The following is a 20,404-nucleotide window of genomic DNA, read 5'->3' as shown; positions in this document are numbered from 1 at the left end:
AAAGAAAGCTGGTGAAGTTCAGTGTTGGAGAGGACTCTGCAGTGAGTGCTGCAGCTGCACATGTGCCCTGCATTGGTGAATGTGTGTGAGGCCTTCCAGAGGGACAGTTGCTTCTCAGCAAAGACACTTCTTTAGTTCATGTCTGGGAATATGGAATTTGTTGTGAGGGTCTCACTCTGTGGCCCAGGCTGTCCTTGAACTCGTGCTAATAATCCTCTAGCCTCAGCTTCCTCCCAAGTGCTAAGATAACTGATGTGAACCAGTGCTAATAGGTTCGATGGAGTAAATCAGGTCTCAGTTGTAAATTGGTGGAATGGAAGTCAGTGCTGCTTCAGATTTGTTTCCTTTTGTGCGTTCTGACAGTATAATACAGAGATTTTACTAATTACGGACCCCAAAGGTAACTAAGTCAGGAATAAGTTCTTTGCCCTCTGGGATGTCTGTAGGCCAGGACTGTTGTTTGTTTACCCACAGCTGCCCACTCCATGTTAACATCAGCCACTGGATCTTCCTTGTGGCTTTGGAACTGAACCTGTGAGGTTCAGAGTCCTTCATTCTGGTCTGCGGAGATTCCGACTAAGTTCTTGTAGAAACAGTCCTACATTTCCTACAGTGAAGGAAGGCGGAAGGGAAGGAAGTGGTGTGGGGCATGGTGTACATATAGTACGGTTATATGAAGTTCTCAAATGATAACGCTTTAAAGGACAAGAGAGGTTGTGAGAGACCATCAGGCCCACATAAATGGCAGGTTTGTGTGTTAGTAAACCCCATTTTTCAGACTGAAGGAAATGTGGGGTCTGAATCTGGGGTGCCTTTTTGACACTGTTGGTAATGTCTAGAATTCCTGGCATTGAATGGTTTTCATTAGGCTCTTAGTTTTGTTTGGTAATGGAGACATTCTTGAGTGAGAAAGTCCTGAAACCTACTTGATATAAATTTTGTAGTTTAAAGTGTTTGGGGTCTGTTTTATTGAAACATGATTTTTCTTGTTGTTTTTCCAAGACAGGGTTTCTCTGTGTAGCCCTGGCTGTCCTGGAACTCACTCTGTAGACCAGGCTGACCTCAAGTGCAGAGATTACTTGCCTCTGCCTTCAAGTGCTGGCTTTAAAGGTGTGCTCCACCTACTCAGTCTGACACATGGTTTTGGGTTTTTTTTTTTTTTTTTTTTTTTTTTTTTTTAGGTCAACTGCAGTGATAGGGATGAGTGACTAAAGTTATTTTCATCTCAGGCCTGTGGAGTCTTGGTATTTTCTTGTATCTTGTAAACCAACCATAAAAGAAGTCAGGATTTCACTGCTTCAAGCCTAGCAAATTCATGTAGTAACTAGAATTAAATGATAATAGTTATATTGTAGCTGTTTAATTCCAATGTTCTGAGTATGCAGAGATTTGTATTGCCTTTGTAAAACCGACTTGGAGACAGAGTTCTTTTTCTCTATTTATAGGTAATGACACTAAAAGCACTGGAGAATTTCATTGTTTATAGTGTCATTCAGAGTGCAGCCTGCTCAGGATTTCGGGTGTCAAACTCCAGCATGCCCAACACGTCACTTTCTGGATCGAAGTCATATTGTCCAGTCTCAGCGGCAACTGCTAGTCAAAGTTTTAAGCTGTATTGTGTATTTTCTGGTCTGCATTTTAAAAGGCAGATTAGACAGTGTTCATGATGAACAGAGATGTTTGCCTATCCATGTAACTGAAGATTCATTCTGGTGGTGTGAGCTAAGTTTGCCTGGCTTTCTGGCTACGTTGTAGTGTGGGTTTTGCATGTTGTTTGTAAATACTGAGAATGAGAACCCTTGCTGACCTTGTTCCCTGATAGGCCAGAGTTTATGTGTGTATTTATTTTGTCACTATTCTGTTTACATCTTTCATTTGTTCTTTTTCCCAAAGGGCATCCGTTTCGATCCTGAAATCCCGCAAACACTACGACTAGAGTTTGCTAAGGCAAACACGAAGATGGCCAAGAACAAACTCGTAGGGACTCCAAACCCCAGTACTCCTTTGCCCAACACTGTACCTCAGTTCATTGCCAGAGAGCCATGTAAGTTGATCTACTTTTCATTTGGGAAACAACAATGACAACAGTAAAGAATTGTTATGGACTGCTTGCAAGATAGCACTGTGGGGTGCCAAGCTAGCTGGTTCCTGTTTTCTGCTTTGGTGACAAAATAGCCCATTCTTCTTACCTAAATCCTGAGGACAGCACTCTTGTTGGTGATTGGCCATCCTAAGAAATGGTTCAGCTTGAATAGGACCATGTCTTCTAGATTGGTTTTTATTTTCTGGGTTTCCTTGACATGCCATTGGCCATTGTGCCCATACTGTCTTCCCTGCTTCCATCCTTGGAAGAGCAGCTGGTTCTCGGATTCACTTCACTCTGCTGAAGGACGTCACTTCTTCGGCTTTGGAAAAATATTAAAAGTAGAAGGAGCAGATGTTCAGGAGCAAGCTGCCCTGTTTTGAGAACTGCAGGAGAACAGACACACAGAATTTGTAGATGGGAGAAGTCAGAGCTTAGCCATTCTAAGATCAGTAAAGGCTTAGAGAAATTTAGGTTTCCTGTTTTGAATTATTTATGTAAGGACACCGGCTAATTGTTGAACAAGATTCTTACCTTGCATGGTCAAGCTTATGCCCTTAACTGTGCAGACCATGACTTATGCCTTTGAGCGAATAACTTTAAAAGGCTGACTTCATCTTCTTTCTCATGCTCAATCAGTGGCAGAAGTGAGGCATGAGATGGACTTTAATTTTTCCTCTCATTACGGAGCCATGTGTGATTTAATATGGCAGGGCACTCATAGAAGTCCAGGGTGCACAGTTATCTGGAATGTTCTGTCTCATGGTTTTTAATCTTTCCCCATAGCACGGAGTTCTGATCCCCTGCCTGCTTCCCCAGTGGCTCCTTTCTTGTTGTAGCTAAAAGGCACGTGGGCTCCTTGCTTGCCCTCTGTCTTGTGCACATCAAATTCAATCAGATTCTCCTGAAAGCTAATTATGTGGAGCCCAGTGAGCTTAAGGAGGCTGGTGTTGGCCATGGAAACCATAAATAACCATTTCATCCCCTACCACTGCCAAACACAAAGCTTTTTACAGAGCCAGAGAAGGAAGTCAAAATAGGGGGTGGGGTGGATTATTTTGCCTTTTCATGTCCTAGGTAACTTGAATATTTTGGGAGAAAATCTAAATAGAACTCTATCTTCAGAGAATAGTTAGTTGTGTTACAGAAGGCTGTAAGGACACCCCTCACATAACTCATCTTGACCCATTTAGACCAATGCTTTGTGATACATAAATTATTTTAGTAAAGTAAGTGGATGAGTAAGTTGAACTTGGAGTCTTGCTGTCTGAATTCTGGAAACATTTATGTCTAGAAGTTTCCTCAGTAGGACATTTACAAAGAATACTTTTAGAATGCCTCATGTCTTGTGTGCAAAAGAAACACGCCTGCCTTGGGTCTCATCCTCACTGAAATGATAAAACAGGAAGTATCACCCTAGTTACAAAGCATCCAGGCTTCAGCCTTTCATCTCGAAGCTGACTGCTCTTCTTAGGACTCAGACCTGTGGACCAGGTGGCTAGGGACCAGACAGCCAGCCTGCTCACCAAGGCCCGTAGGAAGTTGGCAAAGGGGAGCACACTAGCTGTCCCTAGAGCCTTGCAGTTACAGGCGAACTTGGCTGTATGGCCACACTGCTCATTTCTTTTCCTTTCAAGTAGAACAGAACTTTGAGGTGGTCAGATAGTCTCAATGGCTCAATCATAATGACTGGGGCTGCCCCTGGCAAAACAAACTTGAAGCTGAGGGTGGTACCTCAAACCTGTATTTCCCAGCACAGGACACTGGTGGGGTGGGGTGGTGATGAGATGAGGCAGGAGAATGGCCACAAGTTTGAGCTACATAGTGGATTTCAGGCACTCCTCCAATAGCCTGTCTCCATCCTCCCTCAACCAAAAAGTTGTTTTTTTGTTTTTTTTTTTTTTTGTTTTGTTTTGTTTTGTTTTGTTTTGTTTTTTTGAAAATCAGATAATAGTGTTTTCTTGAGAAAATTAAAGTTAGTATGCTTTCTCTTTATATAGCTCCTTTTTTTAATGACAGGGCCATTGGCAAACTGCCCTCCACTGTAACTCAGCTGACCTTGTCATCCATTACCCTTCCCTCTGGGAACTGTGATTTTCCATGTCCTCTCCAGGGTTGACATTTTCTGAGAACCGCGTCACAGACTAACTGTCTGAGCGGAGGTGTACTGGTGGGTCCAGTTCCCCCCATCGCACAGCGTTGATTTTTAACTTCCTGTCAACTGGAGGTGGCAGGGGACTTAGGATTGGGGGTTGGAAAAGTCCAGAGTGCTTGTGTCCTTGGCTGGAAGGAACTGCCATGAATGCTGCTTTTTGTTAGTGCCATCACATGGTTAGCCTGGAAGGTGTTCTTTGTCATCTCTAAAGGAAGCATGTTCTCAGATTTGATTATACAACAAACATTTGCTTGCACTCAACTCTCAATCGATACCTGTTGAACTGAAGTGAGGGCCCAGTGTACTGGATCCTGGGAAAGAAGGAAGCTATGGTTACCGCCTAACAGGAGCTGTCAATCCACGAAGTTGATGGCAGTCACGGTTGTTAGATACTCTTGGCCCCATTGTGAAAGACATGAGAGAGATGCCACATCTTAGTCTAGATGGCACCTGACTCCTGTGTGTGCCAGCCATGCATGGCTCGTTCTTGCTGGGGCAGAGAGTAAGGAACCAGGTTTTAAAGAGTATGAGGATGATGGTGGCCTTGGCTGTAGACCCCAAGGTATCTGACACTTTTGGTTCTGGCCTCAGTGATGAAGTTTAGTGACCTTCACAAAGGCCTTTAATCTTTCTGTGCTCCTGTTCTCTCAAGTATAAGATGAAAGTTATGTTTTTGTCATGTGATGGTTCTAAGAGTTAACAAAGCCATATCACAAGATCACCCATGCCAGGATTCAGAAGGCAAAAGTCAACATATGTGGGGTAGTAGGTGAATGCAAGATATAATCCAATCTTATTTTTATAGAGCATTTGGGTTGCTGTTCTTTCCCCTTAGGTTGGTGAATGTCAGAATTGTGTGGCTACAGCCAGTTGTCCTTCCTTGCAGGTTTAGGAGAAAGTGTGTGGTAAAATCCCAGAAAAGTAGTATGTCTTCCTAACTAACTTTGGGGTATGGTGAGGGCAGTGTATCATGCAGGGTCTCACTGGGTAGCCCTGGGTAGCCTGGAGTTCCAGGGTGGATTAGGCCAACTTTGAATTTAAGGGCATTCTCCTGCTTGTCTGCCTCTCACCACTGGTTATAGGTGTGTGCCTCTGCACTTGAATTAACTATATTTTCACTAATAAGATCATTAGTTTGAGCCTGGCAGTGGTGGCACATGCCTTTAATCCCAGCCCTCAGGAGGCAGAGGCAGGCAGATCTCTGTGATTTCAAAGCCAGCCTGGTCTACAGAGTGAGTGCCAGAACAGACCCCAAAGCTACACAGAGAAACCCTGTCTTCAAAAAAAACAAAACAAAACAAAACAAAACAAAAAAGATTCTTAATTTGAGCACACCCTTAATCCCACCACTCTAGAGGCAAGCAGGTCTGTGAGTTCGAGGCCAGCCTGGTCTACAAATGGCGTTCCAGGACAACTAGAGCTGTCACACAGAGAAACCCTGTCTCGAAAGACAAAAACAAAACAAAAAAATTAACTTGAAGTCCATATTCTTTGTAGCCCTTATTGTATAATGCAGTGGTTCTGTGGGGATTGAATGTCCTTGAACCTGAAATGCCTCAGCCTCCTAAGTATGTGGGTATAGTTTTGTCTCACCAGTCCCAGCCATATGTAATCATATTGATATGTGTGCATAAAAAATGTATGTAATGTGCCTTTTGCTCCTTGCAGTTAGGGTTCCTGTAGTCTGCATTCATATACTGAACATTGAACAATATGAAGTGTTTCTGTAATGTTTTAATATGCCATGGATTTGTTTTTATGTTTTAAAACTTGATCATAATTGCTTATTGCCAGCAAATGTGGAAGGAGCTACACAGTAAGGTCTATAAAAATATACAGTCTTTAAATGTGTGTCTGTGTGTATGCCACATGTATGCACATGCTTATTGGAAGCCCAGGGAGGGTATCAGATCCCCTTGACTTAAGGTGTTGTGAGCCTCTTGTTTTGAGTGTTGGGAACTGAACTCAGGTTCTGGAAAGAGCAGCAAGCCCTCTTAACTGCTGAGGCATTTTTCTAGCAACCTCCTTCCCAGGATATAGTCTTTTTGGAACACACTGAAGTGCATATACATAAGAAGTGTAACTTTGGTTGTGTTTATCATCATGAACGTGGAATTTAATTGAATAAATGCTTAAGAGTTTAAACCACTGTGTACCTTGTATTGCACCTTATAGTGTACCTAAGGGCAGAGGCAGCCAACACCTTTACTCAGACTAAACAGATCTCCTTGTCCATTCATTCTTTTTTAAATTTAAAGACAGGTTGGCCTTAACCCCGGTAAATGCCTGAAGATGACCTTGATCTTCTGGTCTTTCTGTTGCCATGGCCAAGTTTCTTACAATGCTGGGCATTGGATCCCTGGCCCTCAATTCCATTTTGAGCAGATTGTCAGTGAACTCCAGAACTCTGTAGTAAACCAGCTTCCTGAGTTTCAACCCAAGAGGGGGTTGATTCTGTGGGCTGTAAGCTAGGAGGATTTAGCTCTGAATTCTGTGCACAGATGTGTGTAATTGCATGTATATGCACATGTAAGTGCATGCGGAGACCAGATATTAACACGCACGCACACACAGTCTTTCAGTGGGATTTATAGTTTCTCAATCCTTCTGACTCTACTTCCATGGAGTAGAACATGGTGCACCAAGCCTGGCTTTCTGTGTGGATGCTAGAAATTGAACTTGGGTCCTTTTGTCCATGGGCTAAGCACTTTACTGACCAAGCCCAAGCCCCCTTGCCTCTGAATTTTTTCGACACACCTTGGGTGATCCTAATGTGCAGTTGTATATGAGAATCGTCACTAAACCAAGGAATTAAACAACCTTTCCACAAGTAGAACTTTTTGCTGGGTAGGGACAGGACAGGAACCAGGAAGCAAAGAAAAGACTCTAATTTGAGGTTTGTGAGAGTTGAGGGCAGGACCTTGATTCTGGGAACAACTCCCTCGGGTGTTTATGTAAACTTTACATAATGTATACAGTTTATGTATGACATGTGCATGTGTGTCTGGTATACTCATGTGTGCATGTGTGCACACCTTTGTACAGGTGAATGTAGAGGACAGAAGTCAACCTCGATGCGTCTTTCTTTCTCTGTCACTGCTGAGCTTATCTTTGAAAGCCAGGGTCTCTTATTGAACCCCGGAGCTCAGTGGCTAGACTAGCTGGCCAGCAAGCCTCGGGGACCTTCCTGACTCCAACCCTTCTCCCCAAGCACTAAGAGCCCACAGCCACACTCTTGTTTTATGTGGGTGCTGGGAATCTGAACTCAAGTGTTTATGTAGCAAGTACTTTAGCAAGTGAGCCATCTGCCTGGTGACATGATCTTGGCATTTAAAAAAAAAAAGAGAGAGGTATTATTATTATTACTATTATTATTATGTAGGCCCAGAAAACAGTCATCATCTTTGTCCTATTTAATGTGTGCACTTAACTTTTCCCCATTTCTGTGGTCAAATTCATGACAAGGTTATCTCACAGATTGAAGGTGCAGTTCATCATGACAGGGAACGCATAGTGGTAAGAAGGAAGTGAGTGGTGAGTGGTAACATACCTGCAGTCCCAAGCAGTGAGTGGTAACATTGTATCTGTAGTCACAAGCAGAGATGCATTCTGGGGCTCTGCTGGCCTTTCATTCAGCCCCATGTCCCACCCCTCGAAAAGGTGCTGTTCACATTCAGGGGCTTCCATCCTTGGTCAAGCCTGACTGGTAATGCCCACACAGACACATCTAGAGGTTCATTTCCTAAATGATTGTGAATCATAGGTGTCCCATCAAACCCAGTGTGTGCATTAGGCAAGTATTCTGCCCACTGTGCAGCATCCCCAGCCCTCAGTCTCTTTCCATGTGCCTTCTTAGACTTCAATATAGGAAGTTCTCCATTTTCTTTGGGGTTGGAGATGATTTAGTGCTGCTAACCCTGACTATCTGTGTTCATCCCTGGGACCCAAATATTGTCCTCTGATCTCTACACAATTGCCTTGGTGTGCACATGCCCACACTTAGGTTCTCTCCTTACTGGTTTTGATGGGTGATGATGGGCATGGTGGCTCCCTGCAACTTCCACACTCTAGAGGTTGAGGCAGGAAAGCGAACTGACTTAGAGTCCTGGCTGGGATATATTATGAGACCCTGATAGAAACAAACAGCAACAAAGAGGGCTGGAGGGAAACTGTAAGGGGGGGATTTTCAGGGGGTCAGAGGCAACAGGCAAGTAGGTTTTCCAGGCCAGCCCACTCCACCCCCCACGGTCAGGTCAAGGATAGAGGCCAGGAGGGCGGTACTCCTGGTGTAATGAGGGACAGGTGGCTTTTGGCTTTTATCAGTAGGCCTAGAGGGAGAGAGTGTCCTTGCTGGGAACAGTCTGAAATTGGTAATGCAGGAAAATGACAGTGATCAACATCCAAGTGACCTCCTTGGAGGTGTATTCCCAAGAGGCCACAGATTTGATACTCTAGAAACGCTGGGTACCAAGGCTAGAAAGACCAGCCCACACTGACAAACTCTAGAACAACAGCAACCCTCATACAGAGGACCCATCTTTAACGGAACCATTCTGTGGTAGCCTCTTTCTGTCGCTGTAGTGAAATACCTGAGAATTTACAAAGAAAAGAGTTTATTTTGGCTTATAATTTTGAGTCTGATTGGTTTGGACCCATGCCTACGTACAGCACATGTACTTCATGGCATGAGCATGTGGCCAAACAAAATACTCCGTTTATCACCAAGAGGCAAAAAAAGGGCGCGCTCACAGTGACCCTAAGATCTCATTAGGTCATGCTAAAAGTTTCCACTCTACAGTAAGCCTGTGAGTGGCCTCTGGGGACGTACTAGATCCAATTCTGGCACCCAACATTGACTGTCTACCTCCACCTCGCTCCTGTCTTCAAACCTACAAGCACCTGGAGTGGTGGGTGTTTATGATTTTAATAATTTGGTGATAACATTAAAACATGATAACGTGAGGCAGTCAGTTCAGTGGTATGGCATCTAACTTTAGACACAGCTTATTTCAAATGGGAATTAAGTTGTTACACAGCTGACCTTGCATTCTTGATCATTCTGCCTTCAACCCTGAAGAGATCATACCTAACTGTTTCATCACCCAAGCATGGCTCCGCTGCAGACAAACATGCCTTCAGAACACACACATTTAATCTCAAGAGTTGGGGTTTCAGGAGCTCTCATTGAACAGATGTCTGCACCCACACATCCTGGGATATGTCTTACTTGCTGAACACCTTTCTCCTAACTGCAATGCTTAAAATCTTCATTAATATCTTAGTAACTCTAGCCCATCTTTTTTTAAAAAATCATATAATGTATTTGTCATCCAGATAACTCCCCCACCTGTGCATTGTAAACTCGGTTTACTGATGACAGTATGTTAGCATTCAGTATACAGAAGCCATCCAGGAGGGCAGGTAGTCTTGATTTAATTACATTTCTAACTCGGGCTGCGTGCTGCCCACCTTGAGGCCCAAGTGTTGTCTCTCCTCAATTGCTTGTCAGGTCTTTGTTGCATGTTCGCAAATTCCTATGTCTTTCCTTCCACCCTTGTGATCCACGGCAGCTGCTGCCTGTGCAGCTCAGCAGTTCTCAGTGTGGTCCTCCCACCAGTAGGTGGTCTCTGACCCGTTCCCAGGTAGTACACAAAGTCTAAACTGTTTAAACTGTTTCCTCTCACTTTTCGCCCTCTCTGCCTTTCACTCCTGTTGATCTACATCCTTAAGCCCTAACTGTCCTCATGAGAATAGTTCCTTTCCTTAACTGTACAGTGGCAGACACAATTATCTGCCTGTCTGTTGTCTGTCTGTCTGTCTATCTATCTATCTATCTATCTATCAATCATTTATTAGTGTTTTTCCAAGCATGATTTCTCTGTAGCCTTTGATATCCTGAAACTCACTCTGTGCACCAGGCTGTCCTTGAACTCACAAAGATCCATCTGCCTCTGCCTCCTGGGTGCTGGGACTAAAAACATGTGCCACCAATGACCAGCTTACCCACCTTTTTATACAAGAACAATGGCATTGACATCGGCTAGTTAAAACTATATTCTTTACACTTCTACTATTAAAAAATAAAATTTTATCTACTGATGTCTTTGAGGTTGCACTTTCAGCTGAGCAAGTAATTCATCTGCAGATCACATGGCCGAGTTAACGAGACCCTTGGTTCCATTCCCCAGCACTACAGAAATAAATACACCATTCATCCATCTCAGCTTACAAATGCACCAATGAGTTGCACATATGTACGCATTTGTTTGTGTGCACGTATGTAAATAAAAACACACAGGCAAAAACAAAGAAAATATCCACACACTTCTGAGGTTGTAAGTTGACATGAATGCTGCCCTTTTTAATGGATACCAATAAACTGTCTCCTCAGGGGTAATTAATCAAAAATTTAGTTTAGAAAACTTTTCTACTACCATGAGTTATAGCATAACTGTGAAGTAGTAGTTTTTTTTTTTTTAATTGCATGGTGAAATGTGTCAACATTTGGAAGATACACATAGCTTAACCAGTATTTTTCCAGTGACATGATTTATTACAAAATCATGAATGAGGAAGAAAACCCTAAAAGTAACAGTTGATTCTAATGTAGCAGGAGGTGAAAGTTCATTGGCATTTTAGATTCCACAGTGCCACATATCCTTCAGAGCTTCCACTTGTCTGCTACACAGGCAGAGGGTAGTGTTTTCTTTGCAGGAAGGACATAATGCATATAACTTGATCTTTCCTGTGGAATCTGGATCTGACTGTATCTATAACGCCATATAACACAATCTCCTCTGTGGAGTATGGATCTGATTATCTATGACATCAAGCAGAAGGGTCTTTGAGGGTGGTGGACCTTTTGAAGCAGGGAGGATTAAATAGAAAGGCAAGGACAAAGCCCATTGCTATGTTCACTAATTTAGGAAGTTAATTTTGAAAAGACTTGGTTTCCACCTTTTGTTGTAATAGCAGAGATTACCCCTAAAGGGCATCTATAGCAGTTGGGCATTGGTGGTGCCCACCTTTAATCCCAGCCCTCAGGAGGCAGAGGCAGGAGGATCTCAGTGAGTTCAAGGCCAGCCTGGTCTACAGAGTGAGTTCCAGGACAGGCTCCAAAGCCACACACAGAAACCCTGTATGGCTTTAAAAAGAAAAAACCAAAAACAACAACAAAGAGGGTTGTCAGAGCTTGTGTGGTTTGATTGACAACTATCTGAGGCAGATATCTGAAGTATCTCACTCATGTACTAGAACCAAAACAGTGTGTTGAGATAGATTTAATTAGAAGCAGATGTGATTATCTAGTTGTCTTCTAATAAACACTAAAGAGATTTGCAAAGACATGGACCTAAAGCTTTCTCCTACGTATTTTGGAATGTGAAGGGTACCTGCCCTCTTCCCCAAATATTCTATTTACATTAATAGCCCTTTTTTTAAACTGAATAATTTTGTATCTAGTACATTTAGCAAAGCAGGTACCAACAACCAGTGTTATTTGGAACTGTTGGTGGGTTTTTCCCACCTGTCTGTCTTCATTGTTGTGTTCCTCTGCATACATCTTTACTCTTACTAAATTAAAGCCTAAAAGCTTCTGCTTGCAGACAAGCTTGGCACCTGAGTGAGATGTAAAGAGGGTTCTCAGCCAGTCTAAGATAAACAACAAGTGATGTCTAGCATACCTGAGCCCAGGTTCTACCCCCAACCATGCTGGTACATGCCTATGACCCTAGTATTGAGAAGGGGAAGGCATGAGGACTGGAATTTCATGCTCATCCATGGATACTCAAGACTGTCTTTCAAGCCACTCACTTAAAAATAGATAGGATTTAAAACAAACAAACAAAAAAAAAACAACAACAACAAAGAAAACCTCCCAGCCCTTGGGAGGCAGAGGCAGGAGGATCTCTGTGAGTTTGAGACCAGCTTGGTCTACAGAGCTAGTTTCAGGACAGCCTGCAAAGCCACAGAGAAACCCTGTCTCAAAAAGCCAAGGAAAAGAAAAGAAAAACTATTGGTAAGCATGTAAAGTTAACGTTTGTTGTGTGGCCATGGGAATCTGCATGGGTCAGCAACAGAGTTGGCAGTTGCAGAGCTAGTCTGGATGGGCCTGGGGCTCAGCAATTTTTCTGCCTCTCTGAGGCAAGGATTCCTTTTCTTCTCAAAGATACTCCTCTAGGTAAGGAATGACCCAGGCTGTGTGCCCCGCCTTCCCATTTCTCAGGAAACTTAGACATTAAACATTTTTTTAATCATGGTGGTTTTAAGGCATAATATAGTCTTTAAAATATGTATACATAATTTTTTCATATTCATTGGTATCTTTCCCCTGCCATAAGGTAGCTGTTGATTTAACAATATCTATATATTTGGAAGTTAGATGCAGAAAATTATTTTATTCCAGGAAATTGTGTTTTAATATGGTGAGTGAATGACAGCAAGTAAAATGCAGATGGCTGATTGGGATTATCCATTCCTGTGATGTCATCACCCCTTTCATTCCCAGCTTTAGGCCTTGTGGATTTCATCCCTAACCACGAATTCCCTGTAACCAAGGCTGTTTGCCGAAAGATCGGCAGATGTGATGTCCACTGGGAGAGTGCAAGGAGTAGGAAAGCCTGGGTATAACACATTTGCCAGCTGAGGTCTTGGGTCCCCTCCTCCGCATCCTGCAGCAGGTAGGCTCTAGGAGCTCAGCTACTAACAAAGTGGTATCTGCTTCAACAAAATAGTTTAATTAGTGGCAGGAGGTGGAGGAGTGTCCTTCTGTCCTTTAATGAAATACCCCCTTGAAGGTCAAGGAGATCAAGCTAGTCAAACATTAACAGCCCTATACTGGAAGCAACAGTGAATTCCTGTCCCAATTCCCGCCCTTCAGTTTATCCAACATTTGAGGGGAGGAGAAGTTCTGCTCCCTCCAGGAAGTAGGCCTGTGAGGACCAATAGCATGGGGTAAAACAAGGGTTGAAAGCGGTCTTAAGGAGGTAGTACCTGGTGAGGCTAAGGGCCGTGGACAGGCTTCTGGCAGAGGGGCTTCTGGGACACTTTGAACCTGTTAGCTGAGCATGGGGAAGATCTCAGGAAGCGGACCATGTACAAAAAGATGGCTAGGCCCATGCGCAGTTCTAAACTTACAGGAGGAAGGAACCCCAGAAGCCACTGAAGAGACTGATCAGCAAAAGGAAGAGGTCACAGCAGGCACCTTACCTGCTGGATCTAGGAATGTTGCGTGCTAGGCATGCAGGTTTTGATCTACAAATGGCAGGCTTAGATTTTTACCCCTTACCAGAACACACATCGGCAGTACACTGCCTAAGCACCTCTCCTGTGGAGGGGTTTAGTTTCTTTTTGTTTTTTAAACCTTTTGTGTGATTTTTGTTTTGCTTGTAACATTTTGATTATCCCAAGATTCTGTAGGTCTGAGTTCAGGCATGGGTTAGTTAGCAGGGTCCTTTGTTCTGTGGTCTCTACAGAGCTAGAATGAAAACGCATTGGCCAGGCTGTGACCTTATCTGTTCTGGAGCTGTGGGAGAGTTCGGGAGCTGGAGGTTTGTAAGTATGTGGCTAGGAGTGTGACTTTTTAAGCTGTTGTTTAATTTAACCACTACCATAAATACAGTCTTCTGGAGTTGCTAGCCTCTTGCTGTGTGAGGCAAATGACAAATGAAAGGATATAAGAGTGAGCCCTAGATGCAAATTCCCTCTGCCCTCTCCCCATGAGTAGAGAGAGACCTTCTAGGTGTTGCTGGAAGCCTGACTTTGGTAAGAAAGGAAGACATGTATTAAAAAGCCTGCACCTTGTGCTTTCAAGGAAAAGACAGATGCACTGAAAGGACATTGTTGGTCAAAACATTACCTGGGCAGTGGAAGTCACCAATACTTGGGATTCACACTGAATGGAGTCTGTTGGTGACTCCCCCCCCCCTCGAGCTTTGAAACCTGGCCTCAAACTCAGAGATCCACCTGCCTCTACTTTCCCAGTTCTGGGATTAAAGGTACGTGCCCCCTAATATCCGCCTCTGTTAGTGATTTTTCAAAGAAGAAACCTGGTTTTGGTTTTTGTTTTGATGTGTGTGGAGGCCACAGAACAACTTTGGCTGCCATCTTTACCTCATTTGAAACAATTGAAATCTGATTAGCCTGTGACTCACCACTTAGTATAGACTAGCTAGCTGATTGACCATTCAGGGATCCACCTGGCATTTTGACACGGGCTGTGGGGATCAAACTCAGGACCTTATGCTCTCAGGGTAAACACTTCACTTGACTGAGCTATTTCCCCGGGGGGGGGGGGGGAAGCTTGTACAGAAAAGATCTGCATAGTTTGTATTTTATTACCACTAGGGGACTTGGACTTTGGCTTGGCTTGTGCTTCCCCTCTCCCCTGCCCTATACCAATGAAAAGAAAATAGTATAACTAGTAGCAGAAATTCACTACTCATACTTAATAAACTTTGGCTATTGTTTACTTAAAATCAATTTGGGGAGGGCGCTCTCTGTAGTTGTTAGTACTCTGGCATCATTATAGAGAGTGCTTCTTCCCATCTTATGTTTTCATAGTTATTTTTCAAAAATAAAGAGTTAGCCTTGAGAAAAATGCCCTTGTCTGGGGTTTGTCCGTTTTCTTCATCTTCTTCATTCTCATGTCCCTCTGTTGCCTACAGACTTAAGGGCAGTGAAACCAAAGTTTGCTGAATTCAGGAGTGCCCTTTGCCCTTTGAACGTGTATGCATCCCAAGTTCACATGGACTGCACTCTCCCTGGCCGTGCACCAAGGGACACTGACTAGATTTAGGTTGCTAGGATGGAGCACCTCATCCACCATCCTTACTGGTTTTTAGCTGCTTCTTTGTAGTCCTCCTGTCTTCCTCTTGAGTGCTGGAATTACAGGTCTGTGCCATCACACATACCAGCTTCTTATCTGGAAGGTGTGTCCATTGATCTTTTCCCCATTCCTTCCTTGGGGACTGAAACATGACTTTCCTGATTCTGCGGACTTACACCTCCAACCAGCATTAATCCTTATCCTTTTATGGTGAGTTTTCAGTGTGAGATTGATACAGGGTTATATCTCCAGGTGTTCATCCTTGTGGGGAAAATCACTAATTTAATTCCATTCTTTCTTTTGGTGTTTGAGACAGGGTCTCATTGTACATCCCTGGCTGGAACTCACTCACTCTGTAGACCAGGCTGGCCTTAGACTGAGATCTGCCTGCTCTGCCTCCTAAGTGCAAAGATTTAGGTGTGCACCACCATGCCGGCTTTCATTTCTTTCTTTTTTCCTACCTGTGAGTGTCATGGACTCCCCCGTTCTCAGGCACTTTTCCGGAAAGCAGCCTTTCTTTCTAATGCCCAGGGGAAGGGGAGAGTGGTGTCTTCTGATGGGAGAAGATGCAGCATAGTCTCAGTGAGGCCACGTGGGAATGTGTGTCACCCACAGGAGGAGTGAGAGGGTTTGTGTGGCTCAGGGCTGATGCTCCCGGGTGCCCATGAGCTGGCCCTGCTGACATAGAGCTCAGAGAACCTGACTAAAGCTAGAGCTCGGTGTTGTCTACGGACCTTACAGAGCAGTTCCTCTGACTACAGAAGAGGACACCTTGATGGCTTTCCTTAGAAAAGCTTTAGGAAGTGTTTTAATCAAGTTTTTAAAATTAAGAACGGCTGCTGAACACAGTGGTTGTATATTATGTGCTTCTTTTCCTTCTCACTTTTCAGGCTTTCTCAGCAATATCGTAATGGAAAATAATTCTTCATGTCTAATCATTTCTTCTGGTAAAATTAAAGTGAAGTTACCTCCTGCAGGGATTAATATATATATGTGTGTATGTGTGTGTATATATATATATATATATGTATCCTTAGGGCTGGGGATGCAGCCCACTAGGTAGATGCTTCCCTGGCATGTGCAAAGCCCTCCCTCCATTCACCCCCTACTGCCACGTAAGCCCAAGCATGGTGAACGCACATCTGTGACTGCAGAACTCTAGAGGAAGGGGTAGGAGGACCTGCGGTTCAGGGTTACCCTTTGCTACATTTTGAGGCCAGCCTGGGGTGCATGAGACATTTTCTCTAAAGGGGGGGTGGTGGTAATTTACCATGTAAAAGGAATGTCTCTGAAGTCCAACATACAGGGCTACAGTAGCACTTGGGAGGTGGAGGTAGGGGCATGTCAGGGTTCAGGTATATAAGGAGGTAGAGGCCAACCCCGAGTCCATGAGATCCTGTCTGGGCAGTGTGTGGGGGTTGGGATGCCTTCACATGTAAAATGAGCATAAAACAGGGAGCAAACAATGCTAATTAGATACTTTCAGGAACATTCTATCAGTGACACTGCTAAATATTGAATACTTACCTCTGATGATTGTTGTCAGTTAAGATGTACTATTACCCACCCCTTCTTATGTTAGTTATGTACTTGCCCTTTTTAAAAAATGTTTCTTGAGGTTAAAGAATTGTTTGTTGTTAACCATTATTATTTAAAGCTTTTTTTCCCCCTCCCTGTAGCCAGCAGTGGTATGTCAAAGTAGCAAACCATTATTTTATAAGATGATGGGCTCCTGGTTGTAAAGTATGTTGTCCGCCCTCACAATCCCGTCCCCCACCCCCACCCCCCGGTCGTGTGGTATTGCATACTGTATCTGAAGCTCAGGTATACAGTACAGTCTTGGTTCTGTCTCTCCGCCAGCCACATGCATGTGTCAAGAGTTACACTGGACTGTATTAGTAGCTGTAGAGTCCGTTTTAACCTTTGCTAATGCTTCAGTGTCCACCTTCTACCTTGTCCATTAAAGACTTTGGCCATTCTGTCCATAAGTAGTGCCAGTGCCGGGACCATAGGCATGCACTCCAAGCTTAGTTCATCATCTTTCCTAAGCACGCACCTGTTTGTTTTTTGTTGGTTGTTTTGTTCTGTTTTTTGAGACAGGGTTTCTCTGCATGGCTTTGGAGCCCATCCTGGAACTAGTTCTTATACGTCAGGCTGGTCTCAAACTCACAGAGATCCGCCTGCCTCTGCCTTGAGTATTGGGTCTAAAGGTGTGCGCCACCAACGCCTGGCTAAGCACATACCACTTTTAACCTTAGCACTTTATTTCAGTGGAGATCTCCTTTGGATAACTATAGTATAGATGTGTTTGATAGACTGTCATTAAAAGTCATTTAAAAGATTATTTTATTATATAATAAACATTAACTTGCTTGATCTCTTTTCCTAAAATATCAATTTAACCTGACTTCTGGCAAATGCTAACTGAATGAATAACCTAGTAATTGTGAGATGTTAAATTTAGCGTTTAACTGCTTCAAATGCCAGGGATAATCTTCAAAAAGAAAACTGGGTGATTCTTTGGGGAAAAAAATGAAAGTGTATCATCATTTTTCCACTTGACCTTTCTTCTTTCTCCCAAGAAGAACCTGAAGCAACCCTATGGAAAGTTTAGAAATGGCCTTTTCTCTCCTCGTCCGATTGGCCAGGTATTTCCAGGGCCAGAGTCTCCAGCCTCCCCATAATACAGACCAGCAAGGACCAAGACTTCCAAAGGGGAAGCCTGAAGGGCCTTGTCCACTGGTTCCCAGGTCTTCTGTTGGGCCTCTAGGTGATCCAGTTATGAGAGTTTTAGATTAGATGAGCAGAACTCTTGCAAGGGGACAAGAGGTAGGTTAATCCTATTGACAAAGCATTTGAATTAGTTCTCCTTCTTAGTTGGCTTATGGGTGAAGGCTGATGTCCACCCAGAAGAGCATCCTTCATGGCTGCCAGTCATAGCCCGTCCAGCTGTATGCCCCCGCCCCTCATTCTGCCATAATCCTGGGGCTAGCTGCCTAGCCCTAGCTTCCTTTGGACTCTTTTTCTGAAGACCTGTACGTGTGTAAAAGAATTCCTCACCACTTGTGTGTGTATGTGTTGTGTTGAACTGTTTAAAAAATACCAGTTTTAGTCTTAGATTAATAGCAACAACAACAACAACACATCCTTTTGATTTGTGTATGCACATCACATGTGCATGCCATGGCATGTGTGTAGAGAGGTCAGAGGACAACTCGAAGGGGAATTTGTTCTGTTTCTGCCCACTGGATTCCAAGGATTGATCCTGGGTCATCAACCTCCTTTACCAGCTGAGCCATCTCACGGGTCTGAAAACCTATCGCGGTAAATAAGGATCAGGATAAACAAATAGGCCGAATAGATGTTTATTCAGGGAGAAATAACTTACAACCTAGACAGATGAACATCAGGAAATTCAACCCGATCCTCTCCTGTCCGAGTCATGCCAGAAATAGAGCGCCTTTCCTGGCCCCCTCCGACCTCCTTCCACAGGTCACTCTGCCCATGGCTCCACCCCCAATGGGCGTGGTCAGTGCCACAGAACTATCTCCCTACAATTCCCCTTTTAGTCTAAAGAAAAGATTTAGGCTTAATACAAAACTATATACAAAACAGTGAATAACAAGTGTGCTCTAAGAAAAGGAAAATCGAGAACAAAATGACCTACATATCTAGTCCTAGGGTGAGGGCATAATGGAGTTTACAATAGAGTTGTCCTAAGCTGGAAAACATAAGTCTAGTACCTAATATATCTAACTAGGAAGAGAGAATAATAGTTGTGATAGTTTAATCTTCAACCTCATCAAGACCTGAGAAGGAAATTAACAATACTAGAGTAGACAGGAAATGCGGATGGACAACTTCCAAAAGGTGCAGCAAGGACAGAAACAGCAAGCCACCTGAACAGTCACCTTAGGTCTCACAGCCACGTTGGTACACCCAGATTTGGCTAAGACCAAGAGAACTTGACAGACCACAACAACAGCAGGGAGGTAGAATGGCTGTCTTACCCTGACTTGGCAAGGTCAAGCAGTCTTTTATATTTGTCTCCTGCGAGCACATAGGACTGCATGTCCAAATCAGTGGTCAAGGTGGGGGCAATTCTTTGCCCCAACAGGCCATTAGCTGAGGCGAGACTGAACTCCAGCAGGAGCAACAACAGTGTCCAACATATTTTCGGGAAAGTGCACGGTGCTGTCAGGAGCAACAGTGTCTCATGTCAATGGAGTACTAATATTTAAATGCCATGTTCTGCATGTCTATGAAGTGATTGAAGATTAAGCATCTATATCTGACTAATCTCATAGGTACAGGAAATGTGAGTGAAGATAATCTGTAATACTCGGGAACTTAGCTAAAAAGACTGATTAAAACTTCCCTGAGTAAAGCAGGAACAAATACTTAAACAATATAACTATTACAAAAACCCATTTTTTAGTAGATAGAGATTTGTGGTGTAACTAAGTATGAGACTTCCCAGCATGCATGCAGGCTCTGACACAGGCTCTGATGGGCCAACCACTGATCCTTATCCCCAGGCGTGGGTCTCTGTCGTCTAGAGGGATGTACAAAAGACCGAGAGTTGACGATGTTCTTTCTGCTTCTGAACTTCATTAGGCCCCCAATTAATTGATCATAATTCCGTTCCTGAGCTGTTTGTCCTTCAGAAGATCGCTTGTCCATCCCTTCCTTTGTAGACCCGATGGGACTCTGCACATGGACTTACTGTCCTACTGTTAGTCCATGGACTAACTCGCCTTGCCGTTGGAGAACTGTTTATTACGTTAGCTAGACTGGTCATACCGTATCGAAATGGCCTGTTGGCCATTGTGGGGCAGTTCTGCCTTGGCCTTTCCAAGTAGAGGGATTACAGATCAATGTATGTTCCCAGTGGCCTTTTCATCCTTTTTTCTAGTCTGAGTTCCCATTATGACAAAGAGTGGGCTTTGAATGGTGTCTGATGCATAGTTGGTGTGTAAAATGGCTGGTAAGCAATTAAGTCTAGCCACATCTCTCTGCTACAGTCAGGATGTAGCCCAGTTGATAGGGTACTTGCCTACTTGGCTGAGTCCAGGATTCCACTCCCAGCAGGAGACATGAGTGCAGGCTACCATGCAATAGGGCTGGGCACTTCATCCTGAAAAGTGCAAGTGGCCAATTATCCGAATGCCCATAGAACTTCCCTGGGCTCCCTTGACCTGTTTCTCTGCCCTTTGGAACTGCATCTCATCTGAAGGAAATTCCTGTGGGAAGCAAATGTGCTTGGGGGAAAAAGCTCAACAAATGCATGAGCTACTGTAGACCCCAGGCAGCAGCTCCCTCTGTAGTAGCAGAAGTTGGG

General features: G+C 43.8%; 2 protein-coding genes across 4 annotated transcripts in view; one reads left to right on the top strand and one right to left on the bottom strand.

Moving 5' to 3' along the window:
- Window positions 1–20,404, bottom strand: part of Saraf (store-operated calcium entry associated regulatory factor) — a 735,200-nt gene that overhangs the window by 301,097 nt on the left and 413,699 nt on the right. The window lies entirely within an intron of this gene.
- The window catches only part of Rbpms (RNA binding protein, mRNA processing factor), a 146,614-nt gene that overhangs the window by 93,012 nt on the left and 33,198 nt on the right, over window positions 1–20,404 (top strand). For all 3 annotated transcript variants that reach the window (XR_007834368.1, XM_051182261.1, XM_051182260.1), the window contains exon 5: window positions 1,894–2,044. Coding sequence is in view for 2 of the 3 variants with exons in the window: in XM_051182261.1 (XP_051038218.1) it covers window positions 1,894–2,044 (151 nt within the window). In the remaining variant the exon portion in view is untranslated. The remainder of the gene's footprint in view (window positions 1–1,893; window positions 2,045–20,404) is intronic.

The sequence above is a fragment of the Phodopus roborovskii genome, unplaced genomic scaffold (genome assembly GCF_943737965.1).
Source record: "Phodopus roborovskii unplaced genomic scaffold, PHOROB, whole genome shotgun sequence".
In the NCBI taxonomy this organism is placed as follows: Eukaryota; Metazoa; Chordata; class Mammalia; order Rodentia; family Cricetidae; genus Phodopus; species Phodopus roborovskii.
This window is presented reverse-complemented; position numbering and strand designations above follow the sequence as displayed.